Here is a 24,221-nt window from a genome sequence, read left to right as displayed (position 1 = left end):
GCAGATAAAACTGGCACAAATGTACAGAGGGTTATAATGCCAATAAACCCGTATCAGTCATGGCTTACATGTTTTTCCCCAATAACTAATATTGGGAAAATAACAGCTGTCATTCCAGAAATTGCATGATTGATCTATGCAGTAGAAAGTTACTCAGATCTGTAATGGCTTATCTTATCCTCTTGAACTTTGTGTATTGTAGGACTGATTTAGCTAGTATTCTCTAGACACTGAAGATTTTTTTTAATGCCAATAAGGTATCTTTAAAGTACTGAGGGATTTGGGAATATTTCTAAAAAAAAAAAAAACAACAAACAAACAAAAAAACCTTTTGACAGGAAATACAAGTGTAAAGAAATTACAAAAAATAGAGATAATCAGTATTGTGAACACAGCACACAGGTCAGGGAAATGGTTGTCAGGGAAGACGTTTAAAGCAGGGCAAGGTTGTAAAACAATTTCTCAAAGCCATGAACATCTTAGAGCACGGTTCAAGCCATCATTTGAACATTTAAAGTGTACGGATAGGCCTACACTTGTGCCATGCAACCTAAAATCTTTGTAGTAAACTGACAGGGCAGGCTAAGAGAGCATTAATCAATCAAGTAGTCCTAAGTCCCACGGTAACACTGGAGGAGCTGCAGAGATCCACAGCTTAGGTGAGATAAAATGTCAAGACAACTATAAGTTTTAAACAGAACCATAAGGACACGTTCACACAAAGCAAAGAAGGCAGCAAACATGTGGAATAAGGTGTTCTTGTCACATGAGACCAAAATCAAATGACGTGGCCTGCATGGAAAAAAAAAAAAAAAGAGTAGCAGAAAACTAACATACTGGACACAGTCTTTACCATCAGTAGTGTGGATGGTGCTGATATGACAGAAGTATTTCTGTCTATTGTCATAGTCAGTTAATTAGAATTTTCATGAAAGGTTTATTTGTCATAAAGTACATTTACTAAGGGAAACACATGTTTTTATACATTCTTTAACAACTTCTATTTCTGTTAAAGATTATTTTCCACTTACAGATATAAAAAATATGTTTACTACCTGCTTAAAGGTTATTCCTCTAATCTCACAAATGAGTCTCATTAGCATTGGAACGCAAAATCTTTTTAATGACTACCCAATTATTAATTTACAAGTTGCGTTTTTAATATTCATATTCTTTTATAAAAGGTATCAAATTCTTAACTTATAGTATGACTACCACTGGTTATTATGCAGTCTCAAGGAGAGGTGCAGTGCTCACTTACAGGATATAAACAATATTTAATCAATAGTTCAATTAATCCACTGTGACTATGCAATTCTACAATGACATAAAAGTAAACATTTTCATTGGCTATTCTTAAACATAAACAAAAGAAAAGTTTCAGTTTCCAAATATAGTTTGTGTTGTGACCTTTTTTAAAAGCCCACAGTGCAATAACTGATGAAATAATAAATGATCTTCTGGACAATACCCTTTGTGATCATGTGTGGTATTTTGTTGTGCTGCGCTACATAAATAATCATACGGTTTACTTCAATAAAATACACACAACGATTAAATTGCCGACGTATAAAATGGGACAAGTCGAGATAGTGCATACATGTGTGTGTGCCATTAATTCTGTTTCAGATCCAGAGGGATTTATGAACAATGTCAAGTTCCCTCTGAAGACCTGAGTCTCTTCACTGCCTCTTAAGGCTTAATGCACCCTGACTGAGTGACACAGCGAGAGGCACACTTTCTCTCTATGTGCTGCAGATAATACTAAGAGCAACCTCTCAATTCCTGCTCTCCTCCTCACCTAATGTGCCCTCCGTCCTCCTATGTGCACGACGGACCCATTTCCATTTGTGGTAGACGGCTGAAAAAAAAAAGGAAAGAAAAAAAAAAAAGGGACCGTAATGGAAAATGCTGACATCGACTCTAATGGTTTCCCATTCCAGGAGTGTTTTCACACATATGTAAATTTATGTAAACCCAACAGAAACACATATTTACAATAGCACAGGGTAATCACTATATGAGGACACGGCGCACTGGCCTTGGAGATGGAGGCGCCATGTGTCATTAGTCTCCTTTATCTCTTTCCCGTTGCCTGCTATGGCATCAATGCAAAAACCATCCTGAATATGAATAAAAACGATCTTCACTCGTGTGCTGCTCAGTGATGAAGACGTGGAGAGGAAAAAGAAAGAGGGTTCGTGTCTTTGAAAGCACACAGGTGTTTTGAAAATGCATACCTTCATTTTAAATGACTTTACACAGCATATCCAGCAGGCCCAAATTAACTGTCAGATTTGATTTCAACACTTTTAAAGTGTCTATATGGGTCCACACTAGAAAGTGTTAATTTAACTCTTTTTGGAGAGTTGGTACCTAAACTCTAATTACCATAAGTGTCAAATATCAAATCTGCTGGAGTTAATCATTTAACACTTACTAACACTAATTCAGAGTTAGATCGTAATATTAACGCTCACAGAGTATTTTTTTTTTTACTTCATAAGAGTTATTTGTAATTAATATTAAATGGATATCTTATTGTTTTGAACTTCTAAAAATTATTTGGAAAATAAACATTTAATAAAGAGGCAATGATTTTCTCAAATGCATTTATTTCAATACATGCACCATAATTACAAAACATATTACAACGTGGAATAATGTGCATGTTTCACATGTCGCTTTCATTCACATATTGCTTATATGTCAAAAGGTCTGACATATAAGCTGTGCAATACAAAATGCAGTGTGCTCAATACATTTTTCTTCAATACAATATGCATGAAATTGTTCAAAGTACAAGGTGGAGATAGTAATGCAAGCAGTTCATGTAATATGATAGAGCAAATTTTCTTTTAACAGGTAGATTGCCAGATATTACAGTACATAACAGAAACAACCTGAAATTCAGATCCATCACTTCTTACCCAGTTTATGTTTCTGTTGATAAGAGACTGGGCCTCTCTCTCCCAAAGAGCTGTCCACTCACTAACACAGATTGTCTTCGGATTGTAGGCCTGTTGGTGAAGTTTGGCCGGGGACATCACCGTGCTCCTCTACCTAATGTGAAGTCTTCAGTCTCCGAGTACGATAGCCAGTGTTGGTCTCTGGATCATAACAAACAAAAAACATAACAATGAAAAATGGAACGAAGGAATACATTTTTACTACAACTCTAACAACAAGCCTCAATTATGGAAATGTGGAGTTTCAAAGATATTAACACTTACATAATCGTTTTTGGAGCTTGAATCTTCAAAGGATCCATGGAGGGTTGACATGGGGAGGTTGATGCTGACGACTGGCGATTCATCCGCAACCATACCGGTACTGATGTATAGAAAAAGGCAATAAAAGGATTAAAACATGCTGCAAAATGTATTTAAGACACAACAGCAGGAATAATGCTTTCAACATGAGAAAGCCTTTTACAGTTTATCAGAGGAAAAAAAATATCAAAAAGATTGATAAATCTGACCAATATTCACATAAACGTTCAACATCATGAAAAAACATACTCCAGATTATTACGGATCTGTTTGTTAGCCAAGAATTTGACTGAATGTTCACCGGCTCGATTTGTTTTCAACACTTATACTTCACAAACATCACAACACCGAGCAGTGTGGGGAACGTGATGTCTATCATACAGCTTGATCTCAACTCAAAATAATAGTTATAAACCATCTCAGAAAAAATAATTACTTACCAATCCGCAGTGAACAACTCAGACATGTGGAAAGTAAATTGTCCTGAAATGACTTGGCTTCTGTGGGAACCTGTGATTCTGGGGGCGGAGTCAGTGAATTAACTCCTTTAGTGTTAAAGTAAGAGTTAAGAAGTCAAGTGTTACTGATTCCACTTTAACACCTCTAGATTTGATACGGAAACACTTTGTTTTAACACTGGATTTTAACTACTAATAATATACACCCCAGAGTTACTGTACATACACAGAATGTGGCTCTGTTAGAGTAAAATTAACTCTGCTTTTGCATAAAGTCTAACACCAAACCATTTAACACTTTTTAATTTGCTGTGTAACATTAACTCAGCTGCAAGCTTTCCTGTAAAACAGAATTTTTAAAGACAAATTAAACTTTATTCTCATTTATGTGATTACAAAAAATATTTAAATTACAAATGTTTATTCTTTTCAAATCTGTGCTCATGTTTACAATACATTACACGTTATTTGCTGTGTTAATTTACGCATGGGTGCAAGTTATCAATTGTCTTTTGGTTATGCCCAAGTGTTAGCCATCAAACACACTGAGATGGAAAAACAAAACAAAAACATAATTTTTCAAGTCTAATTAACACTAAATTGTGAATCTAAAATTCATGTTATGTTTATAATAATGAGCATATTTATGTGCATAAATATCCATGGTGAAAAGTCATGAAGAAAGCTTTCAATTTGAGAAAAATTTGTCAAAATTAGCTATGTGTTTAACACTGGTATACAGGAAATGCACATGATTTATTAACAGATTGAGTAGATTTTTATAGTTCCAAAAATGAAAAATAAAAAAAGTGACAGTTCATTCATTACTCTGTTCAACAAACTATTGAGCTACTCTAAAGCAAACAAAATCACTTTAATTATTGATTTATTTGTTTAAACTTCCTTAACACGATCAACAGATTTTGGTTTACAAACCATATGTAAAAACCAGAATCTTTATCAAACATTGAAGTGTGATTAAGGCATGTCATCCAACTGTTGGATCCAGAACATTAATGCGCTGTTTTAGTTTTTCTTGTGTTTGACAAGCTGTTCCACCTCCTTCATGAAACGCAGACAGAGCTCATCCTGCCACGGCAGGGCCACGCACTGCACCGCCACAGGCAGACCCTCAGCGCCGCTCACAGCCTAAAACACAAAGGCCCAATGTGACGCCAAGCAAACTGCTCATATGGTCTCTGCTGCCACTTGGTGGACAAACGTGGTACTGCCATAAACGAGATTCGCTAAGAGATTATCACAGAAGCTTCATTACTAAGGGTAAACTATCAGTGAGGAGAGAGTCTGGCCAACAAACTGCATATGTAAAGCAACCAAAGTGAATAAAGCTTCAAAAGGGAGACAGAAAAAAATAGATAAACAGCTTTAGCTTAGAAAAATTCATTATCTTTGGCTAATTAGTTAATTTCTCTATAATTCTTGAGGTGCTTTTACCCAGTAAAACGTCCTTAAAAAAACGTATAAAACAAAAAATAAAACTAGTGGCTCAACAAAGCTCTAAAGAATAACTACCATATTGTATTTTGTTGTATTTGGCGTTTTTTCATGGCCTACATCAAACAGTCTCACCAGTTTATGCAGCTTGTCCCAGGTGTCCTGATAAAGGCCCTTGAAATGCTTAAGATCCTCCTCGTCTTGAGCTGTCACCGTGGATACGGGGACAGCACCGGCCGGAAAATTAAGGAGATTGTATATCATTGTTAAGCTGGAGAGACCTGAAAGGAAAGCAGACCAAGAAAATGGCAGAACTTGAAAAAAAGATTTAGGACTATTTCTGCAAACCTGAGGTATTTTCACTCCAAGTACATTGTGACAAAAAAATTATTTTAAAAATACTTTGTAATGTAAAGATTTCAATAAAGAAAATCAGAATTTGGGGGTCCTGTGTTTTCCAGATACAGAGATTAATGAAAATTATGATGCAGAGCTGCACTGTTTTCTATGAAAAGAGCAAAAGCTGGTGAAATTTGTAAGGGGACAGATTCACAGGTTTTAACAGATTCATTAAATTATCACATCAAGAGACAATTCATATGTGGATAAAAAAAACTCTAAAATGTGTGGAGAAAGCCTCTTTCATCAAATCATTCATTATTCTTCTATCTCCAGATGTTTTAGTAGGAGCTTCTCATACAACCCTACATGCGAGTGTGCCGCAGTATAAGAAGTTGAAGGCCGGTCCAATCATGGGGCAGAGCAGCACATCTATGTTGTATTTCCTCCAGTGTGCTATCGTCTCAGAAATGTAGTCCTCAACATCAGCATGCTGCTTCCAAACCTCCGGGGCGGAACTGAAAACATCAAGGTGGGGAAGGACATGGAAGCATTTTGGTTCAACAGATAATTTGACAGACAACTATAAAACTAAAGCGGCTAATTTAAAGGACATCGTCACACCTGACTCCACAGAGGGCGCCGAGAGTGGGAGGGATGCGAGGAGACTGTGAGAATAACATGAAATGAGAATTAATCTGTATCTGAATTATATTCTTATTTCTGGAACAGTGAGGCAGAACTCACAAAGGGCTTCAGCAGGAACTTAAGGATTCTCTTCAACCAGTGAGGGATGGAGTATAGATGAATCTGAGGTTTGAGGCAGGGATCCACAGGCCCTCCCTTCCTGAAACAGAAGCAGGATGACCGCCGTGATTTACTGGAAATACTGCACTACTTTCAGAACAGATCCAGCTATTGCTATCTTTATTTAACTAAAAATGATTTAATCACAGAATACAAAAGTTAACTACAATTGATAGAAATAGGTGGATAAGTTTTTACATTTAATGGTGCATGTTAGAAAAATTATCTAAGTTAATTTACTTGTGAGTTTATTTGAAAGGTTATGTTTTCATATTATTATTCTGTTTGATGTTTACTTGACGTCTCTCTTTTGTAGTACACTATTAGCTATTTTTAGGATGTTTGCCTGGAGGCTAGAGAAGTTTGCACGTTCCTGTGTTAACAGCTTTCTGTGAAACTGATTGGTTGTGGTCAGCCTCGTACCCTTGTAAGGGCATGTCCACAGAAGGTTCCAGAATATCCTGTAGTAAAGGTCATTGGTCAATTCTTTGTGTAACTGTGTGAAAAAGCCCAACCTCCTTCCTTGTTTTTATCTAATAAAAGAGCAGTGCAGACAAAGAGCTGGCAGAGTTGATCCCAGACAGTGTTTGAGGGCGACTCCCCACGTCTGGTTTCTGCTCTCCTCTTCTGCAGAAAAGTAATTTGTGTGTCTGGTTGATTCTTTGCAGGTTAGGACCTAAAATAAACCAATCATTTGGGGGCTCGTTCGGGATTCCCAACATACCCGCCGCTGACGGAAGGAGTAAGACGCGCTGAAATCTGCCGGCAGTCAGGTTCTTCGGACCTGTAAAAGTCCCGGGGGGTAACTTCCTCACTGGGCCAGTGTTTTAGGTCACCTCCTTCTGCCAGCGGCAGATTGACGGGACTCAAAACCGAGACAGGAATCAACCAAGTAAGTGAGTGGTATGGGCGGTTTCAAGTCCCCCGTTTGACGTCAAGTTAAAAAAAAAAAAAGGGAAAGTATAAAAGACACACACGAAGGGAAAGGTAATAAGTGTGATACCTAAAAAACAGTGAGAAAAGTAAGTGGTGGGCTTGTTGGGGATGATTATCAAGAATTCTCCACTCAAATCACCTATTGAATTGAGTCGTAGCGAGAATTACCACAACAAGAACTTGGCCACCACCCCACTCTTCCTATCCCCTGTTCCGTAGAGTCCACCCTAGGTGTGTAAGGAACGGGACTAAAACACTGTAAAATATGGGTTTTTCACACGGGAAGGAGAAAAGTCTTAAAGGGGATGAGAAGTTAATGTGTCAGATGGAGCCAGGAAACTTAATGTACCTGACCAAATGGAAGAAGTACGGTGTAGATGGTGTGTTGAAAGTAAAATAAAGAAAAAACGTGGTGTTCAGGTTTAAAAAGTGTTAGTTCGAAAACTGGTACCAGAAAACAAGAAATTATTGGTTGTTGTTAGATTCTAACATAAGTTTGAGATATCTATTTTAAATGTGCATGTTATTTAAAACAGGTTTCTGAGGACTAGAGTTTAAAATTAATTAAATTAAAACATGAAAAATGTTAACAAAACACTGGAAATTTCCTGAAGCTTCAGTAAAATTTGATAAACAATTAGAGTAAAGAAAATGATGAGGACAGACTGAAAATTGGTGACTGATGAAATTTTGACTGACTACAAATCTGACCAGTTGTTTTGTGTTTTTGTTTGTGTTACAATTCATGTTGGTGTGAAAGAGTGTGTGTGAATAAATACAAATACAACGAGAATCTAAACAGCACCTCTGTAAGTGGATGCCATAGGCAAGAATTTCTCACTTGGACACCAAGTAGAAGCAGAAATTACCCTGCAGAGCATTTTTAGTGCTGTCTCATGGTGCAAAATTTCCAGTTTTTAGAACACCCTATGTGTTAAACTGGACCAAATTATTCAAATTAAGCAATAAGAGCAGTAAAGTGTGACCTGCAGTGTAAAGATTGGAAGGTTATTGGAAGATAGAATCCTGATAAAATAAAACATCTGAACAAATTGAAAGTAAAATTATGGGTTCTAAGGTTAAATAAATTGGTAGAACTACAGGATGAAATAAAAAAAATAAATAAATGAAGAATAAGCCAAGAACATGAGGTCACAGAGGATTGTGGAAATGATGTATTGGCAAATAGATGACTAAATGAAAAATAAATTAAATAAATAAATAGATAAATAAATAAATGATCAGGTAGAGAAATAAATAAAATAAAAAATGTATATAGAATTGAGAACTAAAATATTAGATAAAAATGTTAATTATTCCTTCTAGGTTGAGAAAGTGGTAGTAAAAATAGAATAAAATACAATGAGTTACAATAGGAACTTTTTATTGAGTTGAGGATAAAGAAAAAACAAAGACCTTTAGAGAAACAGGCCCTAACTGTAAGAGGAATTGCCCAGATAACAACAAACTGCAGCATGCAGCTGATTCTAGATATTTTCACAATCAGTCTTTTTAAATTGACCAAAACTTTATGACAGATAAATATTATTAAATCTACAGGACTTATTGATCATTAAGACAGGATAAATTAGAAGTAACCCTCTTGTTAAATAGAAATTGATTAAATACTGAAAAGTTTGCTAAAATTTACAAGATTTGTTGTTGAAGGATAACATTAAGTTTGAAATAACTTATTGGTTAATGAAAAAGATCATGTGGAACTATTGTAGAGAATCAATATTAAACTGTAATAAGAGATGATTAAAAGTACCTACAGAAAGAAGAGGGCTGTAAATAAAATAAACCTATCAGTGCAGATGACTGTTTTTGTTTCCATCAAAGCAACTCAAATCTAGTTTTCTTTTATTGTGCTTCTAAATTACAAATAGCCTTAAAAATGTTATTAATGCACTCAAAACATATAGTAAAACAACTTCTTTTTGATTTTCATGTGTTTGACATCACTGGAAAGCTTAGAATCCACACTTTAAAAATGTATAAATAACTCAAAACGCCCTGACTTGTTCATGATTTTGTCGTGGCCAGATATTTATAAAACAGCACCACCATTCTCATTAGCTGAGACTAATATTTTATTTCAGGTTGCATATATTAAAATGTTGTGTTATTGTGGGGAATTTTCAAATTAGGTGGTCCATGAGTATTTGTTAAATTGGTTAAGTTGTCTTAGTCAAAGCCTTAAACATAATGTTAAAACACAACTTACAGTTTTTGTAGCATGGTGGCAGCTCCATCTGCAAGCACGCCCTTGATTAGGAGTTCAGTGACAGCGTGATCCACCCTCAGAGGTTCATAAGGCACCACCTAACAGCAAAGATGATCGCATCAGAAATACTGCTTATTTTACAAAGTTGTGGTCTTCACAGTAGTGTCTGCAAAGATGTGTGTGTGTGTTTGTTTCTAATACCTTGTGGGGTCCATTTTCCTGACATATACTATGTTGTGGGGACAAAACGTGGGGAAACGCTGTTTTTGGGTCAGGGGTCAGATTTAGGACTAAGGTGTGAATTGAGTTTTGGTTAGGGTTAGGATAAGGGTAAGGGTACAGTTTAGGCTGTAGAAATTAATGGAAGTCAATGGAAAGTCCCCGCAAAGATAGCTGTGAAAACATGTGTGTGTGTGGGGGGGAGTGTGTGTGGGTGTGTGTGTGTGCGTGTCGTGGCCTTACTGTGTGCCCAGCCTGCTCCAACAGAGCTTTGACCTCTCGGAGGCTGCGAATCATGCACGGAGGAGGCTGCGTGTAACCATCGTGTTCAAGGTAACCGATTCTGAGAGGCTTGGAGCTCTGGTATGTCTGCAGAAAAGCAATTTCCATTTATTTGGATTCTGCATCAGACTGTCAGTTGTTCAACAGCATAAAAGATTATGTGTTTCTATATGTTACAGGTTTTATGCTTATTTAAAGATTTTCCCAGAGGACTCACGATGATCTGATCCACCAAATCGGTCAATGAGGCAAACCGATACAGCTGGCATGAAAATAACTCCATATTGAAACATGATTGTTGTTGAGCTGAACAAAACAGCACCACAAATGCTGACACAGACTAACCCTTTAAAATGTACGTTTTTAAACGTAAATTGGTTTATTTTTTAAAGCAGATAATTATATACACTGCATAAGAATACATAATCAATTTCTCTCCTCATTGCCCAACTTCAAATCAGACAAAAAAAAATGTCCTGTTTAAGGTCAGTTAGGATTACCAAAATTATTTGCATTTGTCAAATTCCAGCATAATGGGGTTTTTTTAGTAAAAAAAAAAAAAATCCTCCTTCACTGTCTTAATATTTGATACAAATTTTACTTTAATCCGTTCAGAAAACCTTGATAAGAAAAACAAATTCAACAGCAGAGGACACACCTGAAGATTAAAAGGTAACGGTGGAACAGTTGGGTCCAAGGAAAACATGTTGTCACAGAGCAAAGCCTGCATGCACAGAGCTAAACTGTCCACGTCCCGTGCCAGGGGTCCAGGAGATGAGAGCACTAAGCCAACAGGAGCAATGTTAACAAAATGTTTAACAAGAAAACGGTAATATGTCATTGTGTGAAGTTGTGAGGACTATTAACACTTACCGCACTTTTGACCTCGGTAAATGGGAACAATGCCCTTTGAGCTAACGGTGACACAGAGTAAAGGTGAAGTGACTGTGTTAGAGCCATCCATAAAATTGACTGAAATGTGCGCACCTGAGTCGGCCTGTTGTGGGTTTAAAGCCACAGATGCCGCAGAAAGAGGCAGGTATGCGGATACTCCCCCCTATGTCACTGCCAATGCCAAGAATGGAGCCCCCTCCACCAATCAGCGCCCCCTCCCCACCAGAGGAACCTCCAGAGGTCTTCTGAGGATTGTAAGGGTTGATCGTCTGCCCAAAGATGGGGTTACTGCAATCATAACTGCAAACAAAAGGCAAAAACAGACGCATATGAAGCCAGATATTTATATACAATGTGTAAAAATAGACACACAACCATTATCTTTTTTCAAATTAAGAACACATTTTTTAAACAATTCTGGAAAGCTCAGATAATTATCTTATGTTTTTTTAAATGGTAGTTCAAAGAAGTTTAATTTATTAGGGGTTCGCCAGTAGAACCCCTAATAACCCAGTCTGTCCTTTGTGTTTGAAAGCAACACAAAAGAAAGACCGATGGAGGGTCTGGTGTACTTAGATAGATAGCTACCATAAGGAAAGAATATTATGTAGAAATATTGAACCAACATCTCAAGACAACAGCCAGAAAGTTAAAATTTGGACATAAATGTGTTGTCCATAAGGACAGTGTCCCTAACAATAGCACCAAATTAGCTACAAAGTGGCTTAAGTGCATTAAAGTCAATGTTTTGTAGTGCCAACATAAACATAAAGAGATAATTTGTTGGCAGAATTAAAAGGTGTGTGAGCAACATTACAAATGTAACTCGATTATACCAGTTCTGCAAGGAGGTATGGAGCAAAAGTGCAGCAAAATATTGTGAGGAGCTTCTGGAAGAATACCCAAAATGTATGATCCAAGTCATACAGATTAAAAGACAACCCTAAAAAAAGGACATCTTAAAGACATTTAAAAAATCTAACATCTAGAAAATAATTATAAAGAACTTAAAAACAATAAAAGTTTAGTCCAATTTAAAGTCGTAGGGTGAGGAAAATAAAGGCTATGTGCTTTTCATGCACTGTGTCATATATCTGTTTCAACTACAAATTCTAAGGACATAAGATATTTTTTGTTATTTATGCGCAATGTGTGTGTCACAACAATGCTACAGTTTTAAGTTACTTCAATAGTGCTTGTGGCAGGTTGGTTTTTGTGAAAGGAATGGCTCCTTGTTTCTTCAGTACTTCCACGATCACACTATCCTTCTTGGCTGGCTGGCTCAGATTTATGATCACGCCGCAGGTGCAGTCACAGTTCTTTGTAGTAAGGAGATAATAAGTAAAAAGAACAGAGGGCAAAGTCAGATAGTGGCACGTCAAGGCAATAAATCTCATCTTTATCCAGACAATGAAGAAAGATCACCACAGTGAAATTCTGCCAGCTGTCTACCTTATATGAAACATTTTCTTTTATGCTGATGGGAACACCGTACAGCAGGCCGTCCTTGTTGGAGCCAACTGTTCTCAGCTGGTCGAAACTCTCCAGCAAAATTTCTGTGCAGCAGTTCAGCTTCTTGTGCACAGCCAGAGTCTGTTTGAAAAGAAGCTGTTATTTGAATTAATCCTGCATTCAGACACTGAAAATATAAGGGTCACACTGCAAGAGGGGGTTTTATTAAAGCATCTGGGGTGGTGAAAATGTCATATTGGAGACTGGACCTTTTGCATGTAGGAGTAAAACACATCCTCCGGGCACAGCGAACCTTCCCGCAGCTGCTTTGTCAACTCAGACAATGACAGTGACAATATGACAGCAGAGTCACAGGATGGATGCTAGAAGAGAAGCAGCACAAATGGGCTGATTACATTTGCTGTGAGTTGGAAAAAGTCAAACACATATTTTTAAGTTGGTTTTAAAGTTCCGGGTTTCCCCCAGTGTATCATAAGCCTGGCGGGCCACCATACTTTACTTGTCCCTCCACCAGGCTAAGCATTGGTTATTTATTTAAGTCTTTTTAAAATGTTTCCTTTTTTTAAGACATTTTAGTTGCTGTTCAGGTATTAATCTTCCAATCTTTTAATAACACATAATTATCAAGTGAAATTTTCAAATTTCCTGTCAACTTTTAAAAAAATTTAACTCAAAAAGACATCCAGCGAATGACATCGCTAGATGTCCTTCAGCAATCAATGACATCCAGTGGCCTGTTGGCAGAATTAAAAGGTACGTGAGCACACCATGAACAAAGTGCTCTAACCACTGGGCACATGGTGTGCTCACGTAAGCACATGTGCCCAGTGGTTGGGCTGGCACCAAACCAATGGGCACTTGCCCAACCACTGTTCTTGGCACATTTTGTTGGGGAAATGTTGAAGTTTTTTACCTATTGTTCACTGGAACTGTTACTCACTCACCGACCCATTAGAAATCTCCATATTTTTATTTTGTTATAGATTTCTAGCCCTTTGCAGACTCATACATGGGAATAGTCTTAATAAAGATGTGTTTCTGAATATATATGTCTTTTAACTAACTTGGTTTTATCAGACAGGAACCATTTAAGTGATATGATTCCACAAGTCGGGCAGTAATACAGTCTGGGTGTTGCTGGTCAAATTGAATCAGAAAAATGTCATAAATCATAGCTAAGATATGATTCATTTAAGGCCAGGTTGTTTTAATGAGTTTTTTCCCCATCCTCAGTGAAATCGCGATTTGAAAATAGCTTTGTTATCTTCTCAGGTTATCCTCATCTGATATGAAAGTTTGCTTAATAAGCTGAAAAATGCAAGTGTTACTCCCCCAAAAAAATCCTAAAGAAATTTGTAAGGGAGAAAGTACTTTTATCTCAGCAGTGTAATTATTTCAGCGTCCTCTGGAGTCATTATTTCTGATATTCACAGATTTGTGATTTCAAAGATTAGAAGTCTCCCGCTGTAGGAAGCCTTAACATGTCAATGACAGATTGCAACATGAGGGTTCAAAGTTTGCACATGCAACCTGACAGCAAGTGGCAGTTAAAAATACGAATACATGTAAATTAGAAGAAACTGATTAATAAATTGAATGTGCTTCCACATATTTCATACATTCCGAGCCCGACTTCTTACCAACTGTTTGTACCGGAGCACCTCCTGCTCAGCTCGCTGCAGGCTCTCGGTCCTCCTGTTCCTGGCTCTTTGGATCTTGTCCTTCGCTGCCCGGTGCCCGCTAACGGTCTGCACCACCATCAGCAGGGCTCCCACCCCGCAGACAACAGAGGTTAACAGAACCGCTGTCTGGCTCTCCACCTTCACTCCCTCCACCAAGTCTTTCAGAGTTTCCATTCTTTCCCTTTCGGGTGCAGAGACTGGCTACCCGAAGCTAGCAAACAGCTTATCTTGAGGACAACTATACTAGTGATGTGTCGGTCGCGAACGATCCGGCTCTAAGAGCCGGCTCTTTGAAGTGAACGATTGGAACCGGCTCCACAATGGGAGCCGTTTTAGGATCCTATTTGGGAGCCGGGTTTTTTTCTACAGTATATCGCTGTCTCTCCGCCTCCCTGTCGTTGTGCTTGTGCTCTGCAAGTGCCAGAGCCGATAGTTTTTCCCCACATCGTTTTGTTTTTTTTGTCCTGCGGTGCCTCGCTGTCTCTCCCCCCTTCTCCCTCTCCTTGCTCGTTTTGCTCTTCTGCCAGTGCCAGAGCGGAGTTTTTTTTCCCTTGGTCGGTCCACTGCCCTCATGTCAAGCGTGTGCTCCACACATCTGACCAATCACACATAGTTTCAATTAATAATGTGGCGGGAAAACACTGAAAAAAAAGTTTATCTCCACTTTTTTTGTGGAAACGGCAGGCAATTGGCCAAGCTGTATAGCGTTCGTCGGCAGGTGTTTATGTACAGACACTCAGCGTCAAGAAGCACAGAAAGAAGGGGAGTCAGTGTGAGAACTGAATAGGTGAAAATAAATGAGTGACAGAAAACGGAGCAAGATTTGGACTCATTTTAATGCTACATCAAGCTCCAGGGCAGAGTGCAGACTGTGCAAAGTCAGCATTTCCTATCGTGCAGGCTCGACAAACAACCTGCACAGCCACATGCGGACATCACACGCATCGGTATTGCTATAGCATTGTTATGCGGCATTTTTACTCATCATAAGTGCTTAACAATGTCAATAATGAAACAAAATATTATAAAATTAGGTTTAAGCTATTAATTAATTAATAATGTCAAAAATATATATGGTGAGCCGTTTGGGAGCCGAAAGAGCCGGCTCTCCACAGTAAGAAGAGCCATTAGAGCCGCATCTCGAAAAGGAGCCGAAAATCCCATCACTAAACTATACTCCTTTTGGCGCACGCTGGAAGGGGCGTGGTTAGCTCATCATTATCACAAATCATCCAGGAACTTCCTGCTTTCTGACGAACCGCAACCCTGGAAGATTTTCTCCAGCCCCCCAATTTCTACACGGAATGTTTTTATATAGGATTTAGCTCTTTCCAGCAGGGGGCGCAACTACTGCATTCAAGAACGGATTGTGAAAGTTGGGAGTTGGAGGCACAATTAAATAAATAGACGAGTCAGAAAAATATATTTACATGGAGGACGATTAACGTTATAAATAAATTCAGAAAAAATTATAATGCAATTTTAATGTTTTAAAATCGTAAGTATTTTCCCAAACAGATTATTGTTTCACAATAAAAGTCAGATAATAAGATTAACGACAGGGGATTGGTCTATACCTAAACCGCTGAGCAGGTTAACCAATCAGATGTTTGGATTTGACAAACGACAATATATATTTTTTTTTCACAATTTAGTATTTCACTGAATACTAAAATAAATATAAATGGTTTTATGTATATAATGAAATCATATTTAAAATGGCAATTATTTGTGTACTTCATTAATTGACACCTTTACAGTTAGATTCAAAATACCCTTAGTAGAATAAATTTAAAGTAATAGTATTGGTAATTTTATCAATATGTGGGAGTAGTATTGAACATTTTAGAGCCCAGCACAGTCCTGAAACTTATTGCCTGTGCAGGTAGCTCAACATTAGGGCAATGGTAAGGAGTCCTTCCACCCTCAGAGACATGAAACCAAAAGCTGAATCATCAAAAATACCAACAGACACATGGAAGAAGTTGGTCAGCAATTATAAGGGTTTCATTCTTGTAATGCTAAAAAGGGCTTTTGCACTGATTATTGACAAGGATTTAAATATTTTTTTGACATGTGATCCTTTTGCTTTATTGAAATTTAAAACAGGCACATTATTTTAATTTCCTGGACTTATTTTTGGGGTGATTTCTGAGTCACTCAATCATGACTGTATCAAAATATATTTTATTACTGACTGCATCAAAACTTTCAAATACAAAAATATCCATTTGGTTACAGGATTTTGAACTTTTAATTCTTGATAGAGAAGAGTTGTGGTTATTTTTTTATTTCCAAGCCTTTTGTTTTGAATGTGTTCCTTTTGTATGATTGGTATATTTTTAACATTTGGTCATTTGTTTTGCATCCTACGATCAATAATTCTGTTTTATATTAGACACACAACTAAAGCCCTCTTTTTGTTTAAGTTCCCTAAAGTGGAACTTTATGGAACATAATACTTCTTGTTTTACTTCAGGTGAAAACATTTAAAACCTTTTAAGGAGAATTTTTGATGAGTTCATTATTGTATAGAAATTGCTAATCACATTGAGCTTTACTCAAAAGTCGAGAGCAATCTGCTGATCTCCCTATTGTTGGTTGCATGATCAAGAAATTTTGAGATGATATATGCATAAGGTCATACACATAAATTATGTTAACATGCATAACATTGGCAAAAACTTCAAAGGACACATGTAGAATTTGTGTTTCTAAGTCACTTTATTGACATATTGAATCACAATAAACTGCTGAACATTTTTTTCATATACTTAAGATACACATTTTAAAGTTACAACATGCAGCAATACATGGACGAGTTTAAAACCCCATCGTCCTGGTAATACTATTTTTGAAGAATGTTGTCAGTGTTGTCCAGCCAAGATGGACTCATTTGACAGAATGGAACAGTTTGTGAGACACCTATAAAGAGAGGAGGCAGAAAATTCAGCCTGAGCAACAAACAAACAAACAAAGGGACACATGACTTTCTTAAACGATTTGAAGGAAATAAAACATCCATTACAGGAATGTATGTAAGGCTGAAGGGTCTTGTTCAGCCTCTCCACTTTCATCTCCTCTAATTACCTCAATCTATCTTAACCTTTAACCATTGCTTCACTTACTTTCTCTTGGAAGCAGGAAGACAAAGCTTGAATCGCTTTGTTTTGGTGATAGCCACAGATTGACATTAGTCATAGTAAAATTCCAACTGAAGTATTAAGCCAATGTATTAATTTTGTTTATTTAATCATCTTGCTGGGTCAAACAGGCTAATGTACTTACGCAATGGTCCCGAGCATGGAGGAAGTCAAACAATTCCTCAGTACAATCCTCCTGTGTCTGAGACCGAGAGCCAACTCTGGTCTCGCAAAGCTCCAAACGTTCCTGGGTATGGACGCAGTGCTTTGTCTCCGCACACTTCTGACGCAAGGTTTCAAGAGGATCCTGCAACCAGAGTGTATATAAATCTGGAGCATTTCATAATTGTATACATGTTAGCATTTGCTTCTTCCCTTGATACCACAAGGAAGTCATTATCTAATCAATTGGAAATTTAATTGATAGAAATTATATACTTTTTTTGCACTGCAATTGAATTCTAATTAGATAGTCCTATTGGCTTGGTGTTAAAACAAGCTGTGCAGTACTAGCTATAATCAATTATTAGTGATTAAGCTTCAAAGCGTTGAACTTGCGCATTGCATATATCACGGACAACATTAGGGATTGTGTAAAGTTTAAAGCTTTAACCGAGACCACGCCTCCAGCAAAAAAATAAAAAATTGTTTCTCAATAGCTAGGAATCCAGACCTTCTGTAGGAAGCAAACAGCGTGGAACAAGAGGCTGGATTTTACCCAGATAACCTTAATGCAGCAGTACTATCCGAAAATGGGCCCTCACACAGGGATCATGTAAATGCCGGCATCTACTGTGAGCCTGTTCTGCAAGAACATCTTCCAAATCGTCAAGCTCGAGTGGAAGGAGGAGCGCATGATCTGCACCGAGGTGATGGAGGAGATGATGCTGAGAGTGCGCGCTCCCGGCTGCGCGCCTTTTTCAGTACCGTAATTATAAAGCAGTCTTTGCCATCACTCTTACTGGTTTCGGAAAAAAAATCTATCTAAAATAAATAAACAAATGAGACGTAATGAATTATCGGCGCAATTAGTTACGTTTATTTTATATATAAAAATATTTCAGTTATGGCTATCAGGAAAACCATGTGATTAAAAGGAATAAATGCCTGTGACAAGGCTATTTCTGGTGGAAAATATGGCGGTCTCTGTGCACGAAGACAGCAGAAATATAAACAATAAAGCAGATGATCTTTGCATATCTATATGTGTTTGTTTATGCCTTCTCGCATAAAAAATACATTAATTTAAAAAAGGTCTGAAAATCCTAAGTGGCACTTAAATAAAAACAACTCAAATTTAAATGCTGCTGCTGACTTACCACCATCTCCTCCTCTTCCTCCTGAAACAGACAGAACCAAATCAATAGCATCATTCATTTCCAATCATCACCTAACATTTTTGTCCATATCTGTAAATCTTTCTCTAGAATAAATATATTTTTAAAAGACGTCTGGTTTATACTCGTATTAGCCTAGGATGTTTCTCAACAATGAGCCCGAACTTAATATTAAGTAAAGGGCGCTAACATCAACGTTAGCCAATGCTAACGTTGATGTTAGCATTGAAGCTACATTTGTACAAAATGTCATCAGTGTATTTTAATGTTCTTAATAAGAAATTATTACTAACATCTTCTGGTTCTCCTTTCACGACTGTCGTCTTCCCGAAAACCATATTTCAATGTTTTATTCTTGATTGCCTGTCAAATCACGGCTCTTGGAGGACACCTCAGGTCAAATCAGCTAGCCGGCTGTTGTTGAAAACAAGCACTACGTTTCCGGTTCCGGTATATACAAAATAAACTTTAAGTGCTTCTTGGTTGTTTACTTATTTATTATTATTATTTAGTGAAATCAGTCAGCAGTCAGTTGAACAACAACTTAATGGATTCACATACGCATTATTTACGGACAGTCAACTTTTAAAATTATCCTTCGACAAAAAAAGAAAAAAGCAAGCAGCTATATGGTCAAGTACAAGCTAACTGCTGCCATCGTGCGTTATACAGTGGTACTACAGTAGCAAAGATGAGAGACAATGGGTTGTAAAATCCTTGCAGTGACAAAGAAAGTTGTTTGATTATATCGACAATCTGTCAATTAATTGGACCAAATTGTTTTGAAGGGAAGTAAAACTATGAAGCTTCTTTATAATATATTGCAGCCTGCCAAAAGTGTTAAACTAAGTATTGTTTTTATAATAACCGAGTAAATATTAAGAAAATTCATAGACAGTGTGGTTTGTTTATTCATAATTCATTGCATTTATAACGCTTACAAAACTACCAATGCTTCTTGTCAAACTCTGAGCACCTTGTAGCACTTTACAAGACACCTCTGCTAAATTGCACACAAGGTGGGGTACCGGTTCTTCCGCCTCTTCATCATGACATGGATAGACCTAAAAACAACTCACTAGAGAAATGACGAGTAAACCTTCTGAGACAAGTGAACTTTGAAGCTGGAGATTTGACTTCACAGCAAAAATCCTAACCCACTCCCTCCATGAACTCTGCATATTTGATCCACAATAATAAAGTCAATACATATATTAAAGTTAATCAATTACTACAGTGACACCTTTAATTTCCTCATAAAGCACATAGAGGTCAGAGTCTGGTGTAATTAGTAACTTATTTCCCCAGGGACAACAAACATCGATCTGTACCTTTACAGACGGTACAGAGCGGAACATTTTCTTTTTCACGCAATATAATCTTTTTTCCTGGGAAACAAATTAAAAACTTACTGACCATCCACGTTGGCAGAATGAATTTGTTTTTTTCCATATTTGGTTTCTTTGTTGATTGGGATTTAAAGAGTCTGCTGCTGTTTGCAGTTGTTTTCATCATCACTGCGGATTATGTTAAAAACCGTCGACCACTTGGTTTCCCTCCAGGACCCAGAGCTCTACCAATTGTTGGAAACATATTTACATGGGACCAAAACAGGCCCCACGAGAAGCTGATTGAGGTATGGAATAATCTTAGACTATAACCAAACAGTGATAGTTTAACAAGTCATGTTTTATTTGTTTGTTTCCCTCTCACCCAGTTGGCAAGGACTTATGGAGATGTATACAGTCTAAGATTTGGTCAGCAATGGGTAGTGGTGTTAAATGGATTTGATGCTATGAAGGAGGGTTTGGTTGTAAATGGAGACAGCATGGTGGACCGCCCAGTTCTTGCTTTGCAGGATGAAATAACAGGCGGATTAGGTAGGACAAGGATTCTCAAAATTAAGCTTGAATGTGCACATTTGCAATTCTTAATACTACTTAATGGATTGGATTAAATAAATACAAAGCATTGATCAAAGTTTCACAAATAATAATAATAATAATAATAATATGATTATTTTCACTTTTATTAGTAGTAGTAGTAATATTACCTTTTTCTTTGTCATCAGGTGTTATATTCAGTAATGGAAACATCTGGAAACAGCAGAGACGCTTTGCTCTTTCAACCCTCAAATACTTTGGGTTCGGGAAGAAGTCTCTTGAGCCTGTCATCCTGGATGAATTCACACATTGCGCGGAAGAGATCCGAGCCTATAAAGGTACCCATTTAGCATTCAGAGAGAGTTTCACAAGGGTCAGCTGCTCAATTTACTTGACCATTTTTCTGCTAAATTCTGAAGGAAAGCCTGTCAATCCACATCTCATCATCAACAATGCCGTTTCCAACATCATCTGTCAACTGGTCTTTGGTCACCGCTTTGAGTACGGGGATGAGAAGTTCATGAAACTGATGCTGCTGTTTGACCAGGCACTCCATATTCAAACTTCTACTTGGGCACAGGTATTGTGTTTTAAAGCTATTGATGAAATGCTAAGATTTCCTACCAAGAGTACATGCAAAACATACCAGTTAGTAGTAGTAATTATACGAGTGGTAGTATGTTACTACCACATATTTGCAAGTGCACATGCTGCAAGTGTGCCCACAGCTGTAAATAATCAATCCTGTTATCCAAGGGATGAACACTAGAAGGAGAAAGCAGTGTAGTAGCAGTTTCATGACGGTCAGCAACAGTCAGCCATAAAGTCTACCACTTCCTATTAATCCTGATATTAATTAGTTCAGTCTGTCCTTTTAATCTATTCTTCTGTTCAGCTCTACAATTCCTTTAATCTGCTGATGAGATTGTTGCCAGGTCCACATCAGACCGTCAAACAGATCTGGTACGATGTGAAGAAGTTCATACGAGAAGAGCTGAACCAGCACAAGAAGAACTGGGATCCTTCAAACAGCAAAGATTACATTGACTGCTACCTGCAGGAGATTGAAACGGTGACTGATAAATACATTTGTCGTAGTAATCAATCCTAGTCCAGGAGCACAGATCTACTTTCAAACTTATCACCATAACTTTGAGTATTGCCAGACTGCAACCTGCAATTTAATCATGTTCCAGAGTTCAAGCAGCCCACTTGTACATTCTTAAAATTAAAATTGCTATACAAGTTTGATCTGGGTGGATGTTGATGTATTCTTGTTTTTTCCCCACAGAATAAAGCGCAGAATGACAACACATTTGATGAAGAAAATTTGATCATGTGTGTCCTGGATCTGTTTGTGGCTGGATCAGAAACCACATCCACCACCCTGAGATGGGCATTTCTCTTCATGGCTAAACACCCTGAAATCCAAGGTCCAAAAACTCATCCACATAATGCTCCTTTAGTAACACACTAACACTCAAAGTCCCTGAGTTTCTAAGTTACATCCGACATCCACTTTCTGAATTTTATTTGCACAGAAAAGGTCCAAGCAGAGATAGACAGAGTAATTGGACAGTCCAGACAGCCGTCTATGGAGGATCGTGCCAACCTTCCCTACACAGATGCCGTAATCCACGAGATCCTTAGGATGGGCAACATAACCCCTCTTGCCTTGCCACACTCTACCAACAAAGAAGTCCAGCTAGGAGGTTACACCATCCCAAAGGTGACTTCCCAAAAGACTGTAGTGAAATTTTATGTTACAACCTTTTTATTGTAGTTAAACACTTTATTTCATATTCACCAGGAAGTGCTGATAATCCCAAATATAGCTTCAGTGCTGTTTGATAGGAAAGAATGGGAAACACCTTTCACCTTTAACCCGTCACACTTCCTGAATGAGAAGGGCAAGTTTGCAAAAAAAACATCTTTCATCCCTTTCTCTGCTGGTAAGGAATCTAAACAGCCATACATTGTGTTTCATACCTTATTATCTTTTTTTTACATTACAACCACAAACCTCAATGTTTTTATTGGAATTCCTATATAATTGCAGATTGACAAACATGGCATATTATTGTAAAATGGGTAGAAACATATTTGTTGTTTTGTAGTCACATTGAAATGTAGAAATGTCAAAAGTGGTGTGCATTTGTATTCAGCCCCTTTTACTGGGATACCCTCTAGTAAAAATATATGCAAAAAAGGGCCAGTATTGTGAAGACAATGAATACAGGTTAAAGTTGTGAAGATGTTTAAACCAGGGTTCAGTTTATTCCTAAACTCTCTACAATTCATAGAAAACTATTCCCCATCACCTAAAAATGGAAAAATTACAGCACAACTGTGAGGTTGTCAAAACATGTTTGCCCAACCCTTTATTGAGATACTTAATTGCTGCTCAAGCATCTGCAAAGACCATTTGATGACTGCACTTTTCATTATGCACTAAGTTTGCCTATGTACAGTATATTTTATCATTTATATTGCTTGAAACTGAGAAGGACATGAATGTTCGGTAGTGATTTGGGTTTGTTATTAATTAGAAGATTGTTTACTGACACCTGCACCGCCTCTCTAATTTTTCTGTCCCAGGAAAGCGTCTGTGTCTGGGAGAAAACCTGGCCAGGATGGAACTTTTCCTCTTTTTCACGTCCTTCATGCAGCACTTCACTTTCTCAATGCCGGCTGGAGTAAAAGTTGTGATGGATTACCGCGCAGGCGTCACTCTGGCACCAAAACCATATAAAATCTGCATAACACCACGCTAAGACCAACGTTTTCATTATTTTAAAGAAACACAGGAGCAAAAAACATACCTGCCATGCGTTTCTGACCACAAACATCTCTACACGAGTCAGGTGGACAGTAACCAATTTCTGCTGTTTAAATGCATACTGTGAAATTTGTTTTTTTTTTCAATTGTGAACACTTCTACATAATTGCAGATTTTGTTTAGAAGAGTGTCTTACAGAAAAAAATACCTAGAAAAAACAATTTCAGGTAGTTTTGGGAGAGCGATCAAGCCATTTCGCAATGATTTGGTGTTCATCATTCAGCAAACAAGCACAATGATTGACATACTGAAAATCGAAAAAACATTTTTAATCTTTCAATGTGTGAATACAAATTCCTCCAGAATTGGGAGAAAATGCAAAACAAACCAATAACTACACCTAGGCATTTAGAGGCCACAAACAAGTTTTCAGTTAAAAAATAATAAAAACAGACGTTTTATGATTGCATAGGTGTAAAAAAAAAAAAAAAAAAAAAAAAAAAAATGAACATGTATGTTTCAGAGAGAGACGATCTAAAGTGAAGGAGAACCTCATCAGCATTTTTCAGAAAAATTAATAGGAACATTGCTGTATTGACTATTTGTCCCAAAAACTTAATTCCAAAATCGAAAAAATTCAAATCTCAAAGGTGATCAAAGCAAAATGAAATAAACTCAAACAGTCAATACTGTGCATCATGGGTTCTGGTTTACGCAGTCCAACAAAAGGTCAAAACAGTCAAAATGCAGCTCTTTGTTTACTTTTATTCAGTTTTTTGGCTAAAAACAAGTTACAGGCTTCGGATAAAACTACCCTAACTCCTGCACCTGTTCTCACTGATAAAACTGGCTAACTGACTGATGACAGACAGGTAAAAAACCATAAGACCACCCATATGCCTCAAGACTCATCTAAACTCTACGTATTTATACTGTGAAACACAGCCACTTCCCAAACTGAAATCAATTAACTAATTAAGTGAATTGCTAACCAAAAACTTATTTAGAAACAACAAAATAAACATTCTAATTATA

General features: G+C 37.3%; 3 protein-coding genes across 4 annotated transcripts; 1 reads left to right on the top strand and 2 right to left on the bottom strand.

Moving 5' to 3' along the window:
• Positions 1 to 2,595: 2,595 nt before the first annotated feature.
• Positions 2,596 to 15,317, bottom strand: faah (fatty acid amide hydrolase). 2 transcript variants are annotated; one of them, XM_028028597.1, is made up of 16 exons: positions 15,216 to 15,317; positions 14,003 to 14,282; positions 12,611 to 12,724; positions 12,342 to 12,482; positions 12,075 to 12,208; positions 10,983 to 11,189; positions 10,869 to 10,909; positions 10,654 to 10,778; positions 9,957 to 10,082; positions 9,495 to 9,592; positions 6,272 to 6,371; positions 6,149 to 6,192; positions 5,894 to 6,042; positions 5,321 to 5,466; positions 3,234 to 4,879; positions 2,596 to 3,110 (listed from the first exon to the last, which is right to left on the bottom strand). In XM_028028597.1, the coding sequence occupies exons 2-15, from the start codon at positions 14,216 to 14,218 to the stop codon at positions 4,757 to 4,759; spliced, it is 1,764 nt and encodes a 587-aa protein (XP_027884398.1). In that variant the 5' UTR covers positions 14,219 to 14,282; positions 15,216 to 15,317; the 3' UTR covers positions 2,596 to 3,110; positions 3,234 to 4,756. The 2 variants fall into 2 exon arrangements, with proteins under 2 accessions (XP_027884398.1, XP_027884399.1); XM_028028598.1 differs by lacking the exon at positions 15,216 to 15,317 and having other exon boundaries at positions 3,234 to 3,333; positions 3,713 to 4,879; positions 14,003 to 14,315.
• Positions 15,318 to 16,746: 1,429 nt separating this feature from the next.
• Positions 16,747 to 19,031, bottom strand: LOC114151625 (cytochrome b-c1 complex subunit 6, mitochondrial-like). The gene is made up of 4 exons (XM_028028957.1): positions 18,818 to 19,031; positions 18,507 to 18,527; positions 17,333 to 17,494; positions 16,747 to 16,969 (listed from the first exon to the last, which is right to left on the bottom strand). Exons 1-4 carry the CDS (start codon positions 18,860 to 18,862, stop codon positions 16,937 to 16,939), a joined length of 261 nt encoding a protein of 86 aa, XP_027884758.1. The 5' UTR covers positions 18,863 to 19,031; the 3' UTR covers positions 16,747 to 16,936.
• Positions 19,032 to 19,821: 790 nt separating this feature from the next.
• Positions 19,822 to 23,909, top strand: LOC114151193 (cytochrome P450 2J6-like). Its single transcript, XM_028028242.1, has 9 exons — positions 19,822 to 20,160; positions 20,242 to 20,404; positions 20,596 to 20,745; positions 20,827 to 20,987; positions 21,303 to 21,479; positions 21,699 to 21,840; positions 21,949 to 22,136; positions 22,218 to 22,359; positions 23,006 to 23,909. The coding sequence occupies exons 1-9, from the start codon at positions 19,957 to 19,959 to the stop codon at positions 23,179 to 23,181; spliced, it is 1,503 nt and encodes a 500-aa protein (XP_027884043.1). The 5' UTR covers positions 19,822 to 19,956; the 3' UTR covers positions 23,182 to 23,909.
• Positions 23,910 to 24,221: the final 312 nt, after the last annotated feature.

The sequence above is a fragment of the Xiphophorus couchianus genome, chromosome 9 (genome assembly GCF_001444195.1).
Source record: "Xiphophorus couchianus chromosome 9, X_couchianus-1.0, whole genome shotgun sequence".
Classification (NCBI taxonomy): Eukaryota; Metazoa; Chordata; class Actinopteri; order Cyprinodontiformes; family Poeciliidae; genus Xiphophorus; species Xiphophorus couchianus.
This window is presented reverse-complemented; position numbering and strand designations above follow the sequence as displayed.